Source organism: Falco peregrinus, chromosome 17, assembly GCF_023634155.1.
Source record: "Falco peregrinus isolate bFalPer1 chromosome 17, bFalPer1.pri, whole genome shotgun sequence".
NCBI classification, from domain to species: domain Eukaryota; kingdom Metazoa; phylum Chordata; class Aves; order Falconiformes; family Falconidae; genus Falco; species Falco peregrinus.
The window spans coordinates 2893304-2918592 of record NC_073737.1 but is presented as its reverse complement, the minus strand read 5'-3'; the positions used below and the strand labels follow the sequence as shown (position 1 = coordinate 2918592).

General features: G+C 43.5%; 1 protein-coding gene across 1 annotated transcript; it reads right to left on the bottom strand.

Moving 5' to 3' along the window:
- Positions 1–861: 861 nt before the first annotated feature.
- ADAM28 (ADAM metallopeptidase domain 28) lies at positions 862–24219 on the bottom strand. Its single transcript, XM_005234251.4, has 24 exons — positions 24072–24219; positions 21119–21219; positions 20433–20509; positions 18510–18588; positions 16701–16777; positions 15453–15648; positions 14937–14999; positions 14445–14516; positions 13726–13895; positions 12964–13048; positions 11596–11726; positions 10650–10827; positions 10068–10157; positions 9182–9377; positions 8408–8510; positions 7846–8002; positions 7073–7153; positions 6429–6507; positions 5417–5507; positions 5007–5106; positions 4681–4746; positions 4277–4354; positions 3194–3256; positions 862–3077 (listed from the first exon to the last, which is right to left on the bottom strand). Exons 1-24 carry the CDS (start codon positions 24118–24120, stop codon positions 3045–3047), a joined length of 2415 nt encoding a protein of 804 aa, XP_005234308.1. The 5' UTR covers positions 24121–24219; the 3' UTR covers positions 862–3044.
- Between the last annotated feature and the right edge of the window lie 1070 nt (positions 24220–25289).

The window sequence follows — 25289 nt, the reverse complement described above, 5'->3', positions numbered from 1 at the left end:
AAACGTAGCCGATGATGCAGTAGCCTTCTGGGGCTACCTACTGCAGGTTCTTGGCAAGCGGAGTGCTGGAGATGTCTTCGGTGTTCTTGGGTTCACGTTCCTCTTGCAATAGAGGTTTTTTAACAGTAGATGTCACGTTTGCTTAACGGAAAAAATAGATTGTACCTACAGAGCAGCCCTTTGTGCCAGGCCTGGCTGGAACCACAGAGCACGTGCCCCACTGCAGGAGATACCATCACCTGCCCTAGGGATGCTGGGACAGAGAAAAGCTGTAAATCATAAACTGCTCAATGTAATTTTTGTGCTCTGATGTAATTTTTCTTAGGGTTCTACTGTAAGTCACTGCTGAGGATGGATGCTTGGTCTCTGCAGCACTTGTGCTCTGCTCAGGTGCTGGGGTTCAGGTTTGCATGCTGAAAGTCTTCAGGTATCAAGGTTGGAGCCCGCACAGGTCGGGCAGGGTGCAGGTTTTCTGCAGGAGAACGTAAACCCAAGCTCCGTGGTTTGGGAGTTGAATCTTAGAAAGGTAATTAAGAAAAAGCAAGGCTCTAGACCTCAGCTTGTTTCAAATCTCGGTGTCCTTGGAAAATTCTTGAGTGCTCGTAGAGTGGACAAGGTCAGAAACCATGAAGAAGTAGATTTTTAAGCTGACAGAAAAATTGTGATGCAGTGCCTTGTCAACACTTACTATAAATTTAATTCAGTTTTCTGGCTAACTTGGCAGGGTTTGGCAACACCTGTGAACGATCTTTTTGGTCTAAATTGGGAATTTAAGGGATTTGGCAATATTATAAATTATCCTAATTTTATACTATTGTTGAGTGTTTCATGTGCAAATGATTATAAGACAAAACAACTACCTCCAGTTCAGGTAGAATAATTTTAATACAGAAATCTTTGTCAATACATTAATTACAGGTCATAAAAAATAAATTCTGAGTCTTTACACCATAGCCACATACAGACAGATTAAAATCCATTTCCAACCGAAATAAAGGAACAATTAGGCAAAGCAGAAAAAAAAAGTGATGCTCTTCCAGTAACATTTACCCTGAAACAAAAAAAAAAAAAAACCAAAACCAAAACACGTCACTCCTCAAACCGAAGGCTGTAATTCCATTCATCTGTACTTGATCGGCAACCTCAGAGCAAGCCTAGGCCAGAAGAAGAATTTGGGGTTTTTTTAGATGCATTTTTGCATCAGACACGGTGGATGAGCCCAGAAGAAGAAATTGGGGGTTTTTTAGATGCATTTTTGCATCAGACACAATGGATGTGCAGTGTGCCGCCGTGGTAAGGCTCGCTGCAAATAGCGAGGCTCTGCATTGGAGACGTCACCGTGCAGGTACGTGGTCGGCAGCCGGACAAGATGACGTGGATCAGGACTTCTGCGGGTGTCAACTGGGTCGTGAACTTGAGCAGAAGCTTTCAGGCCCTCTGAAGATGGGGCTTTTTAAAAAGTCTTAACAGGCCCTGGTCAGAAGCAAGCCCAGGGACAGGGGAGTGTGGGATGCTGGCCCGAGGCCCCAGGGTTTGTTTTGGTAGTTTGGTGGCCGGGTGCTCTGCCTGGGCAAAGACGCCATGGCCAAGGGCTGGGAGCTGCCTTCCTGAGCCACAGCATAAGCCATCTGGGTCTGTCCTGACTCTGATCCCGATCCAAACCCAAATCCAGTTCAGACTGGAACCTCTATAAAATCTTGAGTACTTTGCGTCCCGGACGATTTTGTTTCTTTCTTTTTTTTAATTTTTTCCTTCCCCCCCCCATCCCTGGTAAAATTTTTGTTCCTTGAAAAACCCTTCTGTGCACTTCAACTGAAAATGATGGATGCCAACCGCGTGAACATCAGTGCCAACGGTAACAATAGCATCAGCGCCAGCACCCTCACTGTATCATTAACATCAGCGCCAACAGTATCATGCAGATCCACGCCAGCAGGCCGATAGTGTCAACAATGCTGATGCCAGCAGGGCAGAGCGAATGAAGAACCCCACAGTAATAAACCGGCGTGCAAAGCCTCGCGCTGCGACGCTGTCCCATAATAACAAACCCTGGTGCCCAGCCCAGCTCTCATTAGCAACTTTACAATAACACACACCGCTGCAAGAGCGATTAAATGAAAACATCAAGGTGTGTATATTCTGGACGGGAGAAATGCTCGGCTATTCCTGGAGCTGAGGGGCAAATGAAATAAATCGTTAAGGATTTTTGTTGACTGCGCTTTTCTAAATTTTTCCTGTCCAAGTGCAGTGGTGGCAGCTGGAGCTCTCTTTAAACTGGCACAGCCAGTTGCAAGCCAGTCGTGCTCTGGGAGCACTTGCAAGCAGCGAGTGGCTTGACTCCCGCGTGCTTCGCTTCGGAGCCTGTCTCCAGTCCTACCAACTCAGCAGAGGAAGCTTGTTGAACAGGTAATCTAAGGATTAATGAGAGAACCCGATCCAAAAGGATCTTGCCAGAATCAGTGCATTTCCAGTATGTAATCCAAATTGTTTGAAAACTAGCTCAGGCCGTGAGGACAATTTTTTCCCCCAAGGGCGGGAAGGATTATTCTTGGACCAGAACGTGCAGTTTGCAGATGGAGGAGAGGAGGTCTGCTCTGTCGCCAAAGAGAGGGCTGGCAAAGGTCCGGAAATGTAGCAAAAATTGTACAATTATACAAACACGTAACACCCATGCTTCCCCTGATCTTCCCGGGTCTGTACCCAGAAAAGCAGTGTGGACGCAGGGCATCCCAGTGCAGCCACATCTTGCGGCAGTGGCCAAGGGCTTAGGATGTGCTAAACGGCTTTCCTAACTTACTCCCAGCCTACACCTCAGTGCAAGTAGTGATGCTGCTTTTGTTTCCTTTTGGGCAGTAGCTTGATGTCATCGTCAAAAGGTTCCTCGCTGTTGGAAAAAGCAAACTTGTTCTTGCAAAGCAGCTGTCAAGCTGACAGTCTGTTGTTGTTTTAAAGAGATCTTGGTTGCCTGAAAGTGGAGGAATCAAGGGACGTACAAATTGTCCCTGAAAATTCCAGGTATCTCAATCAGCCCTACTTCAGAAGCTTCATACCCTGGGATTAATTGGAGGTTTTAAAGCCTACGTGGGGGAAAAAAAAAAAAAAAAAAAAAAGGAGTTAAATCACAGTGTGCCTCGTGCCATGTCAGTGAATTACAGCCCGAAGGAATTGCTGTTCCCATCTGAACTCCGGTTACCTTTGGTGGAGGTGGAGGTCTGCCTTTGGGAACTGGGAGATGAGCAGGTTTTCTTTCTGGTGCCTGTAACAAAAAATGTTGTTTAAATGCCATCAGGTTTTGCTGTTTGAGCAGCTGCAGGACGTCCGCAGACCTCAGCTGCTGCTACTGTTCCCTCATGTATTCACTACAACATTTTCCTGGTGCAAAAGCTAGGGGTGAATTAGGTTAATCTATCCACATGCAAGAAGGCACAATAATATAAATGCACAAGGGATACAGAGCTCCTGTTTCAGAAGACCACTGAGCTATTCTCAGGGTTTGAATTAATCTGTATCAAGTATCCATGCTCAAATAAGACTGCTTTGGAAGCCGAAGCTGATCAACGTGTTCGAGGTGCATGTTGAGGAAAGCATCTCTAAAGCCAGTGGGATTTAAAGGTGGTTTTATAACCAAGCTGATATGGTCAGTTTCAATTTATTTATTTATTTAGTCCTCATCCATCATTTTTCATGCAGGCAGGACCGTGCAGTGATGCTGGCAGCGTGAAGATGGTTGTATTGGGTGGGCGGGAGGGCCAGATGCCGAGGTAGTCAATATTTGAGGGAAGCATTTCCCTTGAAGTAGGATGCTTTGGGTTTATTGATGGGAAATACTTGGATTTTTCTGGTTTCCAAGGCTTTTTTTAAGAATTCACTAGATATATGTATATATGCACACTGAGGGAGATCCCCTGCCAGGTGGCATCCTTAGAGACCACCACACCTCTACAACACAGGGACCATTGCAGACATCTGTAGTAGCAAAGATGCTCATTGTTTGCGTTGTGTTTACACCTGAAATTCCTGTTGGTTTGGACTCCATGTACTATTGCTAATGAGAAAGGCTCGTGATGGTTTACAGGACTCCTTGATTAAGATTATTTTGTGCGGTTTAGGATTATGTGGCAGAAAAGGTGACTCCTACCCTAAAGAATATGTGGTTTGAATGTCTGTGATTATCAATTTTTTCCAGCCACAGTCAGAAACTGAAAATACTAATTAGCTTCTGATAGTCATTTGCAACTCAGATGAAGGACGTGAGAAGTTGTGAGGTTGTACTTACAAAAATCTCCTCTGTGTAACAAGAGGCTGGTTTGGTAGAAGGAACGGGAGGTGGGGGACCTTTTGGCCTCATGGCAGGCTGTGAAAGAAGAAAATGTGAAACATACTGACCCCGTATACGTACCACGTACGTGTGCATCTGCATGTTCCTAGGGGAACGTGCAGGCTTGAGTTCTCTATAAAAAAGGCATTGATAGGGGTAAAAAGGTGCAGTGATTTCATAAGCAGGGATGCCTGGTGCTGTTTGGCCCTGAGGAAACACGCTGGGTCTTTTCTGGAGCTCAGTGATTTCCCCAGCCTCTGGGACCAGGTTGTCCTTGCCTGTCTCCACCGTGGCAGGAACCGGGATGTGCTGCCTTCCCCAAAGCCAACGGGAAAGCAAAGAAATTCTCTAGAAGTACTTACGCTCCGGAGCTGTGGTTTGTTCTCTTGCAGTGGAGGTACGGGAAGGAGAAGTTTCTTATCATTCACCTGAAAACAGAAAAGGGTTAAGCTGGATGGAGCCCTGACCTGGTTTATGCCCTTTGCACGCCCCTTTGCTGCGGAGCATTGCTCAGTTCCCATCCCCTCCCCTTGCTGGCGTTCACAATGCTGTCCTTGCAACCCCAGATGAGTATTTTGAAACCCTTGAGGCAGCGTAGCGTGCTATGGCTGATGGGTTTCCATGTTTCGACCCCTTGGTTACAGTCCCAGGGAGACCACAGCTGACGCAGTGCCCCCCCGGCTCTTACCTTCGGGGTGGGTGCTGCCAGGACAGGGTGTTCTCTGCATCTTTGTTCTTGATCCACAAAGACTTGGTTTGTGGCTCCAGGTCCCCTTCTGGTCTGGCAGCTATGCAAATATTACATATAACTGTAAATCTTACCCTGACTGAAGTAGAAAAACCAACTTGCTGAAGTTGAATGCCTGCCTTACTCCTATTGCTGTGTCATATAGTCATGTCCTTCCCTTCCCGATTAATCTGAAGTTACAGTTTCAGGTCTTTGGTCTCTCCCAGCTATGGGATTTTTGGACCAACTTCCTTGGCTTTCCAGTATTTTCATTCCCTCCACCTCCTTTGAAAACCCTAGCTTAAACCCCATCCAGAAGCGGCTTGGCTTTGGGTTTTGGTTTTTTCCCTTGATGGGGATAAGCATCTTACCTCTTCTTGAGTAGTCGGAAGCGGATAAGTAACGCTGCTGCGATTGCTGTGACAGCAAGGACAACCAGCACACCAGCAACGACAGCGAAGCCTGTCAGGGAGAGAGAGCACAAGTTGCTATTTCTTAAAAGGTCCACCGTTACTGAGCGGTTTCCCATCACGACCATCAAAGTCATTTTTTTCACAAGTTCTAGACCCCATTTGTCCTCGCTATTGCTCAAGTTCATGGCTTCTCCTGCCACAAACGGTGACTAAAGGAATGTATTCCTGCCGGTCTTTGCCGTATTTGAAAGCTCTGGTTATTTTCTGCACTGTCCTCGGGCTAAACGAGCCTAGCCCTGTCCATCCATCCTCCGAGACCATTTCCGTGTCATCCCTCTTCTCTTTCTCCAAGGGTGTTACCCAAAACTGGGTGCAGGCCTTTGGGATCGTACACAATTAATGCTTCACAATTTCCCTTCAACAAAGCTATTCTAAAGCCTCAGCCAAGCCACAGCGTTGGGAGCTGACAGTGCTCTGCTGAGCGTGGAGAGGGGACAAAAATATTTAATAACACAAGCTGAAATATTTTTTTTTTCCCCAAAAACACATGGAAAACTGTACACAAAGTGTTTTCCCTTCGAGGTAGATCAGTTGGAGGCCAGTTCCACGCAGATGATAAGGAAATGAACTTGCCCGCCTCTCTCACAGCAAAACCTCTGGGAGCTTGCCTCCGCTCGTTTGACAGGGCCAATACGGCTACTTGTTATCTCAGGATGGAGAAAGGGAAAGCCTGCTACTCTAATCTCCTGGGTGTTTCACTTCTGTCGGGTTAGACAGAAAAATAGCTCCCTGCAGTCATTCATATCAACTGCGATGACAAAGATGCGCAGGAAGCGGAGACCTGGGGATGCAGCACCTGCAACGAGATGCTCTGGCCCCCGGAGCAGGGTAGGGCTGTCTCGCTGGAGCGAAAGCAGCTTGTTTCAGCCAAGGGTTGGCAGTACCCACTGCGTGGCCTCCCAGCACTTACTGGTAATTGCCGAGGAGCTGTCGCAGGTTGGTGGTGCCCACCCTTCTTCACACTGGCATTGCAGCTCGTGGTCACACACCTAGGGAAGCACAAAGCCAGGAATATCTTGGGGTTGGAAATACAAGCGAGGCTGTAATGCCATGAGGTTTCATGCCCCTCTTATTCTGCATAGCCTAAAATTTAGCGCTTGTGCACAGGACAGGCCTGGCTGGCCGCTAGCACGTGCCTTTGGCAGGGGTTTCTGCAGTGACAGCTACAGAACAAGGCACGAGGCAGCAGTGTTGTTAGTCTTTACATCTGTAGGTTGCTGAATGTTCAGAGAAGATAAGCCCAGTCACCTTCCCGAAACAGAAGCTGGCCTGAAGGAGAACAGCTGTGATACTGGGGCTGCGAGGCAGGACCTGGCACAGGATCTGTGTCCATCTCCTCCCATTTCCTTAGCAAAATTACCGATGCTATATCAGGTTAGATTCACTTTCATAAAAATATACAGGAAGCTTCTGGCGCCAACTTTTTTTGCAAATTCCTATTGCAATGTCTTAAATACTGGCATCAATATGGTCTGTAGCTGATACACATAATTTTCTCTCTTTTTTTTTTTTTTTTAAAAAAAAAGTTAATAGCATAAAACGCTCTAATCTTACAGCATGTCCAGTACACTTGGCAGAGCAGTTGGTTGATCTAAAGAAACCTTCGGCGTAGACACACTCCCCATTGCTGCACACCTGAAATGCACAGGACAAACGTTAACAAAGTGATTTATCGCTTTCAGAAGATGCAGAGCTTGCATGTTATTGTGTAAAGTGATGAAGAGTAAAAGGAGGCATAGAAACAGGTCAGCACATCACTTAAACCTGCGTTAGGAGTTTGATATGTGGATATAACTTTTCATTCGACCTTTGGGTATTTTATAGCCAAGGGAAGTGACAAAGATGTACAGACATCACTGCTTTCCACTCCTCTTCAATCATTCATCCCTCCCTTCCCCCTCAAGTAGAAATATATAGCAAAGAAATTGGAAATAGCACCCAGTGATGCCTAGCACATCCATTATAGACATAATTAAAAATAGTAATACATGTATGATCCTTTAACCCCTCATACAAAGGTATGTTTCTCTTGCCACATACATTTATGTCAGTAAAAAGTAATAAGGCAGCAGTCAAGCACAAAGAAATCGGAATGATAGCAGTTCCCGTTTGCTTTGCTACTGATTGATGATAGATGTAAGGCAGAAGGTATGGCACATCAGCTCAGCAGAGAAAGGCAGAAGATATGGCAAATCAGCTCAGCAGAAGTTTAGTGTCCACTTCAGTCCTCCTTGCTTGAAAGTCTTTCTTGTCTGGTAAAAGAGCTAACGGTCGGAGCAAGACTGAAAGAGGGGGGAAAACAAGGAGAAAAGCTAGTCTCTACTAACCATCCCATTCCCACACTTGGTTCCATTGAGAATCATCCCTGGGTCTCCTTCTCCATGTCTAGGAAAACTTGCTTTGCAGGACTCAAAAGTCACTAGGCTCCCATCCTGAGGCATCTCCTTCCCCCCAGTACAGAACAACTTTCCGCACATTATATCTCTGGAAGGAGAACAAGAGGTGCTGGAGCAACGGCATGGCACAGCAAAACTGTCTGAGCTGGTCTCTCCTCCAGCCTGACTTTGTTGTGTGCAGGGACTCCAAAGAAAAAGCTGCAGAAAGGGGTGGGGTTTTTTTGGTCTGTGGTGTGTTCAACTCTGTTTATGAGAAGGTGGCAGGTTCTTAATTCCCCTCGAGCTTCTCAGAGAGCCCACAGAAAAGAATATTTAACTGACCTGACCTCCACTTCTGAGCTTCCCCCGAGGCTCACCGCAATATTCAAAGGGACAAGGGACACAGGGAGATGGGTGTCATCTGAAAGGCTGCGCTCTTTGACTCTGTCTCTTAATTTGAAAAGGAATGGCCTCTCTTCCCAAATCCCAGCGAGTTCTGTAACACAGTGCTTACTTTTTTTTGCACGGGACGTGACTACCTTTTTCTTTTCTGCAGTATCCATAATATACCCCCTTCTCGTTCATCCGGTAGCAGGAAGCTGCACCTTCGGTTGCCTCTGTGAAAGAGGAAGATGCGATGGCGTGAGCTGAGGTTCTCTGCCTGGCAGAACTAAGAATATTCTATTCCCTTTACCTGGTAAGGAAATGGCCCTTCCCAGTGAAGTTACCCACGGGCCTGAACCACCCACTGGCACTGCAACGGTGCTGTGCCCCCAGCGGAACCCCCCTCTGTGCTCTCTCTCTCCCCAGTATGAACCAGTAGATCTCAGCTGACAGAAGGGACACAGCCAGGACAGGAGCTGATGTAGGACCGGGAAGAGGGGAAGCCACCACACACCTTCAGAAAACCGAAAGTGTGTCAAATTCGGACATTCTTTTGAAATGCAGATGTTTTCTTTTCCTATCAAGCGAAGAATACCCTCTCGGTTCCTTTGCAAAGTGAGCTCAAAAATGCTGTGCAAAAGAGGAATGCGCTCGCCACTTCCCATTTCTCTAGAAATATGTTGCACTGTATGTGCTGACCTTCAACTTGCATGATTAGAATCACTTACAGTGTTAAATATAATAAATCAGTGTCTGTACACTATGAACTAGAACTCATTCCTATAGATAAACTGTTCCTGATTTACAGACGATCCTTGCAATTTTGCTAGCAGACAACGTCTGCCTCCCTCTTTCCCCTTTTGCCTTAGGCAACCTTATTTTTTCAACTCCAGCTTGTACTTACGTGGTCCAAAAGCAGCTTTGCACTGGTTTTCTCGGGTGGGACAGTTTCCCATGTAGCAATAGCCTTCGCCGTAGTTGCAGGGATGTCCGTTCACACGGAATCGATCCACTGGGCAGTTTGCAGAGGAGCCGGTGCACATCTCAGCCAGGTCACAGTCGTGCTTAGCTGCTCGGCAAACAGCTCCTGCTTTTTTGTACTGAAGGGGTGGGAAAGCAACAGCACACTTCACACACTGCTCCTCCGTGCTGTTTGAAACTCACGCTGAACTAGACGGCTAAAATTAGGGGAGACAAATCTCATCCTCACTCAGCAAGTTGCCTGAGGAGCCAGGTCCGTATCTAATTTAACGTTGGTTATGTCGACGGGCAAGATTTTTGCCTGATTGTGACTCAGATTTTCTTTCCAGGAGAAAATGCATAATCAAAACGCTCATTTCTCCAAGAGGTTGAAAGATTGAGTGAATGGATAGTGGTGGTGTAGTTTGGGATGGATGAAGAAAGCTTGAGTGAATGGATAGTTGTGTAGTTTGGGATGGACAAAGAAAGCTTGAGTGAATGGATAGTTGTGGTGTGGTTTGGGATGGACGAAGAAAGATTGAATGAATTGATAGTTGTGTAGTTTGAGATGGACAAAGAAAGACTGAGTGAATGGGTAGTTATGGTGTAGTTTGGGATGGACAGAGTGCTTTTGTCATTACAAAAAAAATTGTAATGACAAAATTTTAGTGCTTTTGTCATTACAAAAAAAAAACAAAAACAAACTAGCACCACATCAGTAATTAGGAGTAAAGGAGATTGGGTTTTTGGAGGTGTATTACTGCTTTCTCATGGGGGGTAAAAGGATACCTTGGAAAACATGAGAGGTTAGAGATTGAAAGGAGCCTTACTTGGCAGTTTTCACAGCACTCTCCGTGTGCGCATGTGGAACCTGCGGTCAGTTGGCACGTCTCGGGGTTGCAGCACTCGTTTGTGCACTCCTGTGACAGAATCATCAGTCAGGGCACTGGGACGGTCCCCTCTGTACCTCGTTCCCAACGAACCATCCCGGACTTGCTTATGGAGGGAGGGGAGGCTCCCTCGGACCTGCGCTTTGCTGTCCTGAGAACCATTCCCACCAGAAGCCCCACCAGCCACCGTGAGCGGGCACTTAAAGAACACAGAGCGTGTTTGAATATGGAAGTGCTGGTAGAAGTTGTGCTGGGAACTTGTTTCTACCGAGGTGGTTTTGTATGTATGGCTTCTCCTCCTCCTCAGTTCCTCTGTCAACACAGTGTGACAAACCACGCGGTCATCTTTCCCACCCTTTGGCATGCGCTCTATAGGGATGCTGACATTGCAGGTCAGCAATTCGATGACCACAGTTTCTCCAGAAATACTTCAGGCTTTGAACTGTCAGCCTGCTACTGTACAGCCTGCATAAAACTCTCTACCTCTTCCAAGTATTCTTTTATTCCCGGTTATGCAGATACCTCAGGAGTACCGCAGTCGCATTCCTCTTCTTTTTCCACAAAGCCGTTTCCACAGGATGGAGGTGCTATGATGCTGCTGGGATCTGGGATGTTAGTTAAGCATTTTGGCATGTCGCTCAACATGTATTTCTCGAAGCTCTGGAGGCTGCAAGAGCTGAATTTCTTGGGGATGATAGAGCTGTGTTGAGAAAGCGGGAGGATTTGCGTAAGGGTTGGCAGAGGCAAGGAGAAGCAATACCCTTTACAAGGGAAAGAAAACAAGTGACCATCCCTCAAACTATCGGGTGCAAACAAGTAGAAACAAACAGATTGGAAATACTTCATGTGCTAAATGTCAACATTGCATGTAATAAATCGCACACCCCAAAGATTTAAGCCTGGTCTACACAGTTTGTGCCTGGATGCTTCAGGCATTAGGAGTTTGCCAGTGGGCCGTCCAGCAGAGGCTCAGGATGTTCAGCTGGAGATGAAAACTCAACTAAATTCCTAGGTAATGGGTGTTTATAAAAGATGCAAGCACCTTATGCAGTTTGCACAGGAGACGTCTTCAGCGTAGAGAACAAAAACCTACTTTAAGTAAATCTTGGGGAAGCTCTGCCATCCGAGATACCACAGCAGTTCCGTGCTGTTGTCATTGTAAAGAAAAATGATTTATGGTTTAATGTGAGGGTCTCCACCACACATGCAAGATAATGTTGACTAAAGTTTGGGTTGGGCTTGGGTTTCGAGTTGGTTTTGGTGGTGGGAGGTATCTGTCTGGGAATATCTTACAAGGGCCTGGAATGTCTTCAATTTTTTCTTCTTTTTTTTTAATACTTGGAATGGAATAATCTCAGAGGACAAAAATAATCACTATTCCATTTTGAACCTGGCAGCTTATCCAAAGCCCATCTTGACGCGCCCCGTGCATTAATGCCCTCCCTTGCCTTTTCATCCCAACTCCTACCTGACAGTATCTGTCATGATACAAACTTTACTACTACACGTGCAGGCTTGGGTGTCATGACTCATGCCCAGGTTGTGTCCCATCTCATGTGCCACGGTAGACGCAACTGCAATTTCATTTCTGTTATGATCCTGCAGAGACAAGAACAAGCTATTATTTCTATGAGTACAAAACAAGTAGGAACATCAGAGAAGCCACATGGCTAAGAAATGAGACAATTTTTCTTCATGTGAGATTGTCCTTGCTGCTACACGAGGATTGATACGGTGTTCAATCCATGCATGTGTCTATTCCACAGTTTATGCTGTGTTATGTTATAATAGCAACAAGATGATACCACTGAGTAAATGGGTATAATTAGTTTTTAAATAAACATGAGGAAGTTAGGCTGCCAAGTATCAACTGAGTGTTAAGGGGAACTGAACATCTGAAGCTCTTAATCCTCTCTCTGGATAGCTGTCTCTGCGCTTAGGGTAATTATGTGGGTGCGATATAATTATTACTCGTTACACCAAGGTCACTGTTGTGCTTGCACAGAACGGCAAGGCAGACACCGTGCTACGTCTTTGCTCTTAGCTTGGTGCTTTGTGCTGCTTGGTGGGAGGGAGGGAAGGAAATATCCTACTCTTCTGAGTAAAATCCAGAGGTATCAACAGCAGGTGGTAGTGGAAATACCTAAAGCACGAGGCACTGTACTGGCCATGCTCTTCCAGTGTGGCGTTGCAAATCACGCTGCTACAAAATGCATCCCCATGCCTGGAAGAGCATTCCGGTTTAACGATGGTCCTGGGATTTCCTTATGTTGTGGGAAAGCTGGAATTTCAGGTGGGTTATTCCTCTTGCCAACAAGCCCAGCATCTGAAGCTGGGTGCAACGGTTGAGTTGCTGGTGGTGTTGGTAAAGTTTTGGATTTTGTTGGTTCCTGCTGAGGCTGAAGTTTAACTACAGTAGTTTAGGCAGCTGTAATCAAGTGGCTAAACTGAGGATATACATTATGAGAGTCAGAGCCAATTCCCCATTCAAAACAGGGAACCTTAAGGTAGAGGCAGAAAATAACTTATTTCTCTCCTTGGACTCTGTTGGAGCCTGGTACTCCGAGTACAGGTGTCCAAGCTTGATGTTGGTGTTTAGCTAACACAGATACCATGTGTTGCATGTGCTTTCTTTACTGTCTGCACTTTATTTAAAATAAAAGCTCTGACTGCAAATGTCTACAGTCTAATAAAACAATGATGTGAACCAGACAGGGAAGTGAAAGTGTCGTACACCCGACAATTGTCATTAACGTTCTTTGCTGGTTGAGCAAAAAACATTAAAAAAAAACAAACAACACTTTAAAAAATTAAAATAAACAGAAATAAATCAGACCTGAATAATACCTGCAGAATATATATCGCTGCATATGGATTTTAGGAAGGCTAATCCAATCGTGGTCCCCTCAAAGTCATAGCCTCTGCAAGGAAGAAGAAAGGCAGAGTGATGTGCCGTGATGTGACCAGGAGGCAGATCTGAAGGCAAGTCTGCTTTATTAACCAGGCTGAAGGCATTAAGCATATACTAATTCCCAGCTCTGCTTTGCATCCCTGATTTAATACAATAATTACTTAAATTACGTTGCAGTTCATCAGGCTCAAAGCATCTGTCTGAGGGTAAAGAGCTTGATGAAGTGCTCGCAACGTAGCAAAGTGCTTGGATGAATCAGGGTATTGAACGGGAGCCAGAAGAGTGAAGTGAGTGTCGGTTTAGTTTGGCGACGTGCATTTCCCAGCCATTAAACTTCACGTTGGGGCTCCTTAGGTTGTCAGCCCGTGCTGCCATCCTCGGGGCACTCAACTGTTCCGTCACCAGAGCAGGGAAAAGGGGAGTTTGGGACGTAGCAACCGTTTACATTGCCTGGTTTTGCAAGGATTCGGATGGAAAGTTTCCATCCTACGTCCTCGCAGGTAATCGTGCTCCACGCAGAAAAGAAAAGCAAGACAAGAGAGCCTGCGCTCACCTTTTGGTCTAGGATTGGAAAGCATGAAATCCCACTCAGTGCAGACAGCGGCTGCCAGCTTGGCGAGCAATTTTTAAAGAACAAATTCCTTGAACGTATTTGGAAATGCAAACAGGCAACAGAGCGATACGCACGTGATCAGCTGAGCATTGTCGTTTCTTTTCCTCTTTAGTAAATCTGATAAACGCCACTTTGAGAAACTGTCCAGAGTGAACCCCGCGGCGCGGCTCAGGGGGCATTTATCACCATCCGTCCAGATTTCCAGGCCAGTTAAAGCCACGTAGATATTTATGGCCTTATAAACCTGCAGCAGAGAAAGAGTGTTGCTGTAAAAATGAAGTACCTTATGAAGACTTCGAAACAAACACTCATCCTGGTCACCGGTTCATTTTGGTCACTTGCCATCTATTCCGCTCCAGACCTGATTTAAGTTTTTCCACACTTTGAAGTCGCAAAAAAAACCCCTAACAAAGACATGGAATCTCGTTTTCCCCCACATTTAAACCAACTAGAAAAATGGCTTAAAATATTTGACAATGCCAGCAATATTTTTGAAGAAATTTGACTTGCAAAAGATATCAGGAATCCCTTCAATCTTTCTGAAGGATTTCAATCATCACTTCATTAACAAGTATGAAAAAATAGGGTATAAATCTTCCTTTATAGAAATCTTGTATCTGAAGGCAAAGAATAGCATAGCATGGACAGGTGTGTTTAACGTATTTAATAAATTACAGTGAAGTTCAGTTTTCATTTATTCCTGCATGTCGTAACGAAAATTCGTGATGTTTGCAAAAGAAAAACATTATAAATCACTTCTGTTTCAATTTCACTTCCCTGTCTTTGCTCTTACCGTGTTAATGAAGTTGACTATTCCAAATATCCTTTGTCTGACGGTTGTAACATCTTCCTCATACTTTTTATACTAAAAAAGTAAATATGGTGTGTTAGAAAAAAGAGAGGAAAAAAGTGATTTACCAGAAGAAAATATAACCCGCAGAAGACTGCATTGCAGACTACACCATGCCTGGTCTACTTATTGTTTTTTTGTTGTATTATTTTATTAGACAACATGTTTCAAGATCAGGCCCTTGTAAAATGCCTCTCTGTGTGTAGGGTGCAGAAGAGGACAGGTGCTGTACGGTTTTTTTTTCTGAATTCTTGTCATCTCCAGGTGGGATTTTCAAAATCAATGAGCATTAGGAAATCCTATTCCCAGCCAAAGCCAGTGGTACAACACAGCGTAGCACTGGGGTACTAGTCGGAGCTGAGGGGTATGAGTAGTACCTCTTGAGAAACCTTACGTCTAGCGGGTCAAATGAGAAGAAATCGTTTCAGTACTCACCAAAGTATTGTCTGCCACTATGTAAACTTCCAGATACTTTTTTGCTTTCAGGTATGCTTTCATCTAAAGGAAAATGATACGTTTCAATGACTTCTAAGGCTTGTTTCAGGCTCAACCTCTGCAATTTCAAACCCAGGTATTGCTGATGCGGGTATTTATTTAGCTGAGTCATTTAGAACAGGACCGCCTCATTTGGAAAGGTAGGCTAGCTATTAAAATGATGGTTAAGATTGTGGAAGGTAGGCTAGCTATTAAGGAGTTTTTGGATGTTTAAAGATGCACATGGGCACCTATTGGTACGTGCAGGAGGGCTTAACTCAGGTGGTGGCTCTGAAATCTCAGACCTGTGAGATTTTGCACTCATTTAAGATCTGATCGTGCTTCTCCGTTTGCAATCGCTTCTTTTCTGGAGGTGCCACCAGACAGAGTGGGGCTTGTGCTACTCGGGGTCCTCCTACAGCTGCAAGTTCTCTGCTTACATGTCCTTACTGGACTGTTGCTTAACCACGTACTTACTTCTGGACTGTTGCTGGATTTGAAGATGTCATTGATGGGGTCATTTGAATCCTCTTCCCAGGTATTATTGATCAGACCGCAGGTTTTTATGGACTTTTGTGCGAGTTTCGCGTACTTATAGACCGCATGCTCGTCTGTGTCCGAAGTTCCCAAGGGCTCAATGAGGTACTTCTGGCCACGGGTCTCAAAATATCCACTAAGAAAATGAGTTAGACTGTGATCTTTTGAATCCACAGGACTAAATCAAGGTAGCAACAGTATCTCTTAACGGCATTTATTTAGCCCAAGCATACAGACCATTGCAAACACTGACGCAATGGAATAGTTTGGCAGCATGCAGGCAGAATGTACAATTTAAAGGCAGAAATCAAAGCTGCTGAGTCAGTTGGAAGATTTGGCTGGTCAGTGAAGTTTCTGAGTAGGAGACTGTCAAGTCAAAAATGGGTTTAGGAATGAATTAGATTTACATTTGGGGGGTTTCTCCTAGCAGAGGTGATTGAGATGTGAATTTCGGTTCAGTGGGAATCCAAAGTTGATTTTTCATCTCTAATTGAGATGAAAAGCTGAAATACTGAAAGACATTAAGAGTTTTGAATCATTTTGAGCAGCAAATGTCAAAATAAGTGTTCTGTGTTAACATGTAAACTATGCAAGAGGTGTTCACAAAGAAAATCTGGGTTTTGGCCAGACTCCACTAACCATCAGGAAAACATTCTGCAGCAGCTTCTCAGACCCAACAGCCATCCTGTTGCCTTTTTGTGGTATACCACTGCCTCATCAGTGATTAGAAATGAGCAAAATCTTTTAAGTGAGCTTTTCATACAAAAAGCTTGAACTTCCTGATGCTGGGACTGCTGTAGCACTAAACATTTAACCTTCTCTTGAAGTGTCAGTGGAGGTTCCTATCACTCAGCAGCATCAACCTTAAATGTTTACCATAAGCACGACCAAATGATTTATGGCCAGATCAAATATGGAGTTAATCATATAAATTTATTATTATCACTGTTTCTTTAGCTTCCAGTTCATAAGCTCTGAAACTGAAGTAGGAAGGTAACTTCTTTCTCCCTTCTTTCCTTTTTTTTTTTTTTTTTTTTTTTTTGCTGAACCAGTTTCCTTGTAAGCATAAGCGAAAGATAACACCACTTAATTTACATCCTGATTTTTTTTTTTATATTGGGAAATTTATCCTCATACAGTATCATATTTGGCCATCGGTATCCTTTGGGAGCCAAACCTCTGCCTTACCTTAGACCTTTGCAGGCACTGATGCTTGCTACAGAATCGTCATCATTCTGAACGTAACCTTCATAATAACAGTGATCCTGTTTAGAAAGAAAAAAAAAAAAAACGCGTCAAATCGGGCCATGTCTCGTTGACTGCAATGGATTAGCCTAGATCCAGTGATTTCAGGAGGCAAACCACACTCTCTACAAGCTACACCGAACTGCAGTGTCTGAGGAAGGCTCCCGTCAGACGAGATCACTACAGTGAAAAAAGCTGGTGGCTGTCACCACGTTTGCTACGGTACCATCATTGTTATCCCTTAACACCAGGGGACCCAGGTTGGGACAAATGCCATCAGGGTGGGCTCCGATCGATACACCATAAAATTAGAAAATTGGAATATTTGTATTTGCTGCTCAAAATTGAGCATATACTGATGTGCTCTGCTGAATTAAGGTCCACATTGGATGGTTTTATTGTGGCCAGATTTCAAGGAAACACCCATTAATATCAACCCAACAATTAAATGCATTCACTTCAATGAGGTCAAAATGGATATATTATATTAAAACGTTAGGGGCAAAACTATCGTGACTTGATTGACTTAAGGATCTAAGGTCTAATGAACACTTCTGCGTTCAAAGAGGCTTCAAAATCAGTGAGGTGTGGTGGAAAATTTTTCCATAACGTTTTCCTTAATAGATCTCTTAAGAGAGACCTGTAACACAGTATTCAAACCGATGCCTTGTGCCTTTTGTTCTCTCATAGATGTTTGGTTTCACTTTTATTTGCCATTTATTTTATTTACCACTTCTTTGCCTTCCTTCCACTGCAACACGGCGACTTCCTTACAACAAACTGCAAACTAGAGGAAGAGGTGGAGAATTACTCTCCATCTTTTGAGGGCACAAAAGAAAAACTCCTGAGCTCATCATAAAGTATCCAGAAGACGGGGATTCAGCAAGCTGCCCTGGTTGGCATGTTTGAGATTGTCTTTAACGAGGTGTAGGTGTTATCTGCCATTCGCAGGGTCCGTCCAGGGAGATAAGTAACTGAAATGATCAGAAATGGCATTTTTTCCACAAAAAGAAAGCTGGCTCAGAATTTTTTACGTGCATCTACTTCACTCAAGGTCCTCCCGTTCCTGCTAATTGCTCCATGAGCAAGGATATTAGGCGTTGTATGCCACGTGTTACAACACGCGACGTGACATGGGACACAAAGCTTCAGGTGAGGGCTCTGTGGACCATCAGCCCCGTGGCTGCAGAGTTAATTAAAAAATAACTTCTGCAGTGACTTCCTTTGTGTCTGGACCTGAATGACTGATTCGTCATGGCTCAGAGGAACCACCCGGGGTAACCTGCGGTCCATTCTTGTGAGCGTGGGTGGCACCGGGAGCCAACAAGGGACCGTGTCCGTACCAGAATCTCTGATCTCACTGAGATTAACAGCGAGTCACTGAGTTGCCAAGGTAGAAAGTGGCAGAATGGCCCTGGCTCCACTCCCTTTTCCTGACGAGAGAGAGAAATTTGGCTCAGAAAATGTGTTGATCAGCCATTAAGGTAAAAAGTGGTTGGCTTTTGGAAAGGCAAAGCGTGTGTCTGATTCTCACCGGGTGTCAATCAGTGTCATTCTGCCAATGTCACAAGTCGCATCTTCCCTGTCCCTTCAGGGGCATCCTAAATTCTGGTTTAAAATCTTTTCTTTCTGCTTGATGTGTGCTATCATTTGATGGACCCGTGACTCTCACACAGAACTCAGGACTGCCAGCATGGGGGAAGAAAACCTTTTTTTATTACCTTGATCTGAGGTCTTGGGGTTTTTTATTACCTTGATCTGAGGTCTTGTTGTTATTTGTTGACCGTCATCAGAATAAACTGTTTCGGTATAGTCTCTAGCTAATAGACGCCTGCAAAGAGTCGAGTGCAATTATTATTCAAAATAAATAGTAGTCATCTAGGAATGAGGCGATTACATAATGTGCGAAGTATGTCAGGAATTCAAATGATTACTCAGGTTATTATTAGTATTGAAAAACCAGGGAAGCAAAGCTGCTGGGTGGGGAATTCTGCTGGTTAGTAATCCTTATTCAAACAAAGGAACGTTTCTAAAATAAGAAAGCAATTAAAGTCTACTTGTTTCATCGGTATAAACTAATCTCCTAGTAGATCTGAAAGTAAATGTACAATTACATATGCAATATTCATCCTTTTTTGGCCTCCGATTCATGTAGGCAGTTCCACCGCTCCAGGGTGTGTGTGAAATGGTTCTGTTCCCTTCCCTTCCCAGTTCACCCCCACTGACTGTAATTAGCAAAGGTCTAGTTCAGTGGCAAAGCTGCCCCGTCTGTTTCACATGTGCCCGTGCATACACGTATGCGTACATGCGTGCACACGCAGAGATTCTGTGAGATCACACTAACGTATATTTGCCTGATTCCTTTGTTCACAGCTTTTTTACATCTCATTTCCTCTTTGTAATCGTTCTGTCTGAACATGGGTTTTCTTTTTGGTCTACACAACCCCCCTTATTTTTGCACACGTGTGTGCTCCTGAACCTTTAAAGGAGGGCATCACGGCTGTGGAATGAATTATTCTGTTTCTGCCACCACTGGGAAAGGTGCCTTTGTGTTCCTTGCCAGCATACACGTTTGCCTTTTGCTATGGAAGGCCAGATCCTGCAAGGCTCTGCACACCCAGGCTCCTACGCAGCAGAGCATTAAGTTAATGCTTAACTTTAAGCCGAGGCTGTAGTTTTACCCAAGCAGAGCAAGTCTACGTTACTTCTGTTTGGGCAACTACCCCAAACTACCGCAATCCATTTCTTTTTAAAGAGCAAGATGTAGTACAATGTAATCCCCTTTCCTGCCCTCACCCCACCCCAGATATTTAGATTAACAGGGGCAAACAGTTAGTTATCGCCTATGTTTAACATGAACTGATCATAGTATTTATACAGCTATTTGAAAAGTACCTAAGAAAGCAGACTTGTTTGATCCTATGCTAAATATTACGGTGGAGCCAGCGAGCAGAAAATCACAGCTGTGCTTTATTTTGGGTTGCTCTGTATGGTTTTGGATGACTTTTTGTATGCTGTGTTCTGCAAAAAAACCCCACTGCTTCTCTGCACCCTCTGCGCGGCCCATCTTAATGCTGCTGATCGCTGCAGCAATCCTTGCTCTCCATTTCCATGAAGCATTTTGTCAATGCCAGTATGTGTTGGACTACTCAAATTCCAACAATGGTAATGTTAAGGCAGGGAATGCTGGAAGCTGAATTATTAAGGGTTATTGCAAGATCTTATTATTATTTTCCATTTTTGGAAAGCGTACGGAGCCAACAGCCCCATTTCATGGATATTTCTCTTGTTCTCTGTAGTTTCTACCAGCACAGAACAAATAAATACAACCCAAAGTCTCTCCACAGACAGAGAAAACCTTTGAAATAATATGAAAACATTAAACATTCAGTGGATTGAGCCATTTAGGAAATAAAATGGGAGAGCAGACTTAGCAGTATAGGCAAGTCATTCCATCACGGTAGCGTGATATGCCTGTGTAGTTATTTGACATGACCAAACAGTGACATGATGCTTTCTCTCCCCTCCTCTTCTTTCATGGGGATTGAAAGGTTCTTTGTACCAAAATCCCTCTGTCCTGCAGAGCCTACGTCCTGTTTCGTTGTACGCCGAGTGCCCTACAGAGGCATTTACAGCGCGGAATAATGCTCAAGGGCAAAGTTGAATTGAACCTACTTATTTTTTTGGAGATGCAGTACGACTTCCTCTCCACTGGCTTTGATTCCATACTCCATTGTGTCATCGTATTTTGTCTGTAAACAGTTTTAAGTGTTAGAATATGAACTGTTACAATTTCCAAGCTCGCTGTGAGGTGGCTGTTACTGAGTTGCCAACTGCATTCTTTTCCTCCTCTTCCCACCAAAAATAAGTATTCTGGCAGTTATAGAATAAGCAGGAGGTCACTCTGTTTCATATTTTTTAATTAAAGGAACAAATTTAACTTTACAAATTCATTTCTACCATCTTAAGCGCATATCCTGCATACTTGGGAAAGCACTGAAGCGGATGCTTAGATTCAAACACTTACATACTTCAAGAGGATGTTATTAAAAAGCGTGCTTGCTTTTAGGCATTTGATTTCGTTCACTTCAAACTAAAAAGGACATAGGTTATTAAAAATCTGTGTAGAATCAAACCCTGCATCTTTGCAGAGATGCAAGTACAGCATACCCAGGGGTGGCACACAGGCAGTGCCCTGCATACGGCGCGTACCTCCCTCTTTGCCTTTTCCAAGACCAAATCTCTGGCTCCAGAGAATCTTACCCTTGAAAACCAAGGGTACTCTGCCTCCACAAAACGTTCCCCATCTCCCAGGGAAAAAAAAAAAAAAAAAAAAGTAAAAAATTTATCTCTTTTAATACCTCTTTGTTTCTTTCTACATCTCTTTTATGTACTGTGTGCAATTTCCGTGGATAAACTATTTCGTATTGCTCAACTCCAGGTAATTTCTTGCTGGTGCTCCCTAGGGAGAAACAGAGGAATATTTATGAAAACACAGTAATAACTTATTAAACACCGTATTTCATGTCTGTCAAGACTGATTCTTTTGGGCTGTGGAGTCATTCAGCTGTTGCGACACCCATTTCTGGTGTATTCCCTGCCCTGGTGTGTACCCATCTGGTCTGCTGAGCAGTCACCCCCATTACGTGACCTGATGCGAGGTTTGTTACAGTCTGGATTTCAGATGAAATGACAGACCTGAGTATTTCCAGGTGTCGAAAGATTTTATGCAAGTCGCGTTTGGGTTTCTTTCCCCAGCACCAGTAAGTGGTTTCAAGTACCGATGTGCTAGACCAGCTACGCAAGGTGCAAACTTTGCATTTTGACGTGAATTAAGTTCCACGGTTCTGTGAAATTAGTGATCTCTGATCCTTATCCCCTGATGACACGCAAGTTAGGATTGCCTCTAGATAATCAAATAACCTCATGGAGTTCACTGCAAGTCTGGAACAAGCCTAGATTTCTGCTTTAGAAAGCTTTTCTGCTGGTCTTCTCACAGGAATATTTGAGAAAGCTCTTTAACAGCCCCACTCTTCAGCTATTAAATCAGATTGAGGGGGGTTACGGCCTTGGGACCAAAACCAGGACACTGCAGAAGGTGTTTGAGCAAGACTAAGGAAGATGATAGGAGATAGGCAGTACAGCAGGGGAATCTTGAAGTTGGTAAGGACTCCAGGTAATCCCCCAACTCACACAATCCTTTTTTCCTGGCGCAAAGCATCTTATGTGCCTGCAGGGACGATAAAATGACTTGAGGAAATGCAGTGCTGATGAAAAGCTTATTTTTTTGTTTTCTGCTTCTAAGAAGCTCTTGGCAGAAGTTAATTCATGGCATGGCTTGCAGGGGTGGGCAGCATACGTTGCATCATTTGAAGTTAATAATAGCAGCTGCTGTACAGCATTTGGGAAAACAGGGTCGTACAGGAGACGTGTTGGTTTCCAGCAAGGCAACAGCAGGTTTTATATGCCTCCTAAGCTCTTTAATCTCCTACAAAAGGTCATTTCATCTGAACTGGCAAATTCTTGAGGGCTCAGCACTGGGCTGTATTTGGAAAAGGAAAAAAACAAAACAAAACAACAAACACACACCCCACACACACAAAATCCACAAACAACAAAGGGAGAGTGCAACTCCCATTTTAATTGTCTGCCTCAAGGCCAGATTTTTACAAGAGTAGGTCATCCAATTATTGTAATTTTCTAGATCTGTTATAACAGAGCCCATCCTCATGCAAATTGTTCCAGAAAAATAAACAAATTCTTCACAACTGGTTTATTTGATTAAACTCTTTCAAAAACTAATTGCAGAATAAACTTGGTTGTATTTTGACAAAGATGAGTGCTGTAGGGAAGGGCACGAGGGCATAATGGTACTATATACCATATATATATATATGGTGTATGTATATATATACACCATATATACATTTTCTATATCAGCTGAGCCACTACACAGTGACTATCTGTGCATTAGCAAAGACAGAGTGCAAGCTTGGTGTTGTAAGTTATGATGATGCTTTATCTTTTATTTTAAGCAAGGAATTAGGTTTACTTTTTAAAAAATCTTCTGCTCAGCAGACTTAGTCTTTCCGTGAGCTTAAAGTAGATTCTTATGTCATGATTTTAGGCCTCTCAGGGTAGAGTTCTGTGCTTTTTTATTTTATTTATATAGTTTTATGTACCCACTCCCCATTACAGCCTCTTTATACAAGACCCAACTGTAGCCCAGACGGTTCAGGATCAGGCTGGACTTGGATGGAGACTCAGAACTAAATTTTCCCTTTTCCTGCAGTGTGATACAAACAGCATTTCGAGGAAAATAGGTTGGTTTTGTGCTGGAACAAATAGGTTCTTAGAGGTAGGGTGTTGGTTGTTTGGGGTTTTTTTAATCGACTCAGTGTATTGTGGCTTCATGCATTGTCTTGAGTCGGTAGCTTTAAGGAAGAAAAAAGTTCCTTGGGCCTCGTACAACAGCTAGAAATCGTGCTAATAAGGAACAAATAATTATGTACTTTTCCTAAACCAGAGCCTAAACCAGGAAGAAAAATCATTAGTGAGGATTTCATTGGCAACGGAGGTTTGGTTTTGTCAAGAAACAAAATATGTAACACCTTAAGCATTAGCACTGTATGCTCTTTCAGGTATTCTGTGCAAATAATGAAATCGTAAAGATACCTGCTTGAATACAAATTACATGTCCAATTATGTATATAAAACCTCTGCGTGTGTGTGCATGCCAGAATCTGAAAAAAATCTTTTCCCTGTTGACATGAATTGAAAGAAACAATGCACGTGGGGGAAAAAAAAAAAAAAGTGTGCTCTGTTAAGGTTAAGTCATTTAAATACCTGTAACCTGAAGTATCACACAGATAATAATGGTACTAACTATTTTAATTCAGTTACTTTTATTAATTGAATTCAATTAAAAGTCTTTGGTTTTACAGCCAAAATGCTGTCAGTGTAATAAGTTGTCCCAGTTGGATAAATTGTCCGCTCACTTGCAGGAGAAGTATTTTCTTAATTGGCTTACACAACTAACCGGTTCTGGATCTTTAGGCAATCTACGGCCAGTTTTCACACAAGTACATCTCTACCTAGAGAACTTTAAATAATCACTCTGAACAACAAGAAAAAAAGCAAATATCCCTCACTTCAGCAACGCCATTTGTTCACAATGCCTTTAATTCACTGTTCTTCCGTATTATCTACATGTTAATAATTAAAAATCCATAAAAGCTGTACAAAGCCATCCATAACAATGACTACTAAAGGTTTTTTTTTAAAAAAAAAAAAAAAAAAAAAAAAGAGCCGTACCTTGTTGCAAATGTAGCAAAACAACAGAAACAAGGAGTAGGTTGGTCATCTCGGTTGCGTTTGTCTCCTAGGAGTAACCTCCGTGGTGTGGGAAAGTTGGGTCCCCAGCCTGTCCCCGTGCCGGGCAGTGAATGAGAGGCAGTGAGTGGTTCAGCTTTATTCTTGTTCCTATATGAGGAAGTGTTTACTAAAGGTGTTGCACAACTTTCAAGTCGCGGAGTGTTACAGCACGCGGAAGTTCCTGCTGGTTAGTTCATGTCACACGAATTGTGATAGATTGAATACTTCTCTGAAATAAATTCCCTAAAACGGTTTAGCGGGGGGGAATGGAAAGAAAGAGGGGGAGTCAAGTGGTCCTAACGTCTTTTGATCGTTGGGTTGGTAAAAAGCTACACTAGAAACAGTGGGTCCCAACGGTGGCTTGAGGAACGGGAAAGTTTACAAGAGGTTTAGGGTAAAAGGGATACGCAGGGCTGGCGTTGAAGGTGTGTTTCAGTTCTCACCGATTGCCACATGAAAATCACCACAGATGAAAATCTGTGAATCATACCTCAGCACCGAGCAGGTCCTTTTCTCCCCTTCGATCTACATTAGTAATGTTTGCTTGAGGTCTACGTGGAACTGTCTAACAGGATGCAGACAAGTGAGCAATCAAGGTGCCGCCTGTCAAATCCTAATCTAAAAATCTCTGCTAGAAACACCACATCGACTCAGCCAGCTGTAATAAAATAGTATTATACAACTGTCAATATAGAGCCGCTTTATAGAAGTTTAACTTTTTGTATGTTGAAATAGGTGTTACAGAGCATGTAGAACTAGAGTGGATACACTGCAGTATACGAATATAAAGTTATATTAGTAATACGCATTACACAGTAGTATATATATTAATTTATTACATTCATTTATAAACCAGTAAATAAAGCTATAATAAACTTACTGGACAATTTTTTCTGCAACAGCAAACAAAAGTTCACACTTCTAGTGTAAGTGTTATTAACTGTTTCTGTCTCAGAGATGTGTTGAAAGTTCTGATGTTTTGAACACTGCAATCCGAAATTGTAGATTCAGCCTTTCCCCTTAGATTTTGCCAAATCTCCAGGCATTTGGGGATAGATTGGGAGCTACCGACAGAAGGGCTGTGAGCTTTCTTTAAGGATAGAATGGTGCTGATTAATCATCCGCGTGCGGTGGTGATCGCAATAATCACCTCAGGTG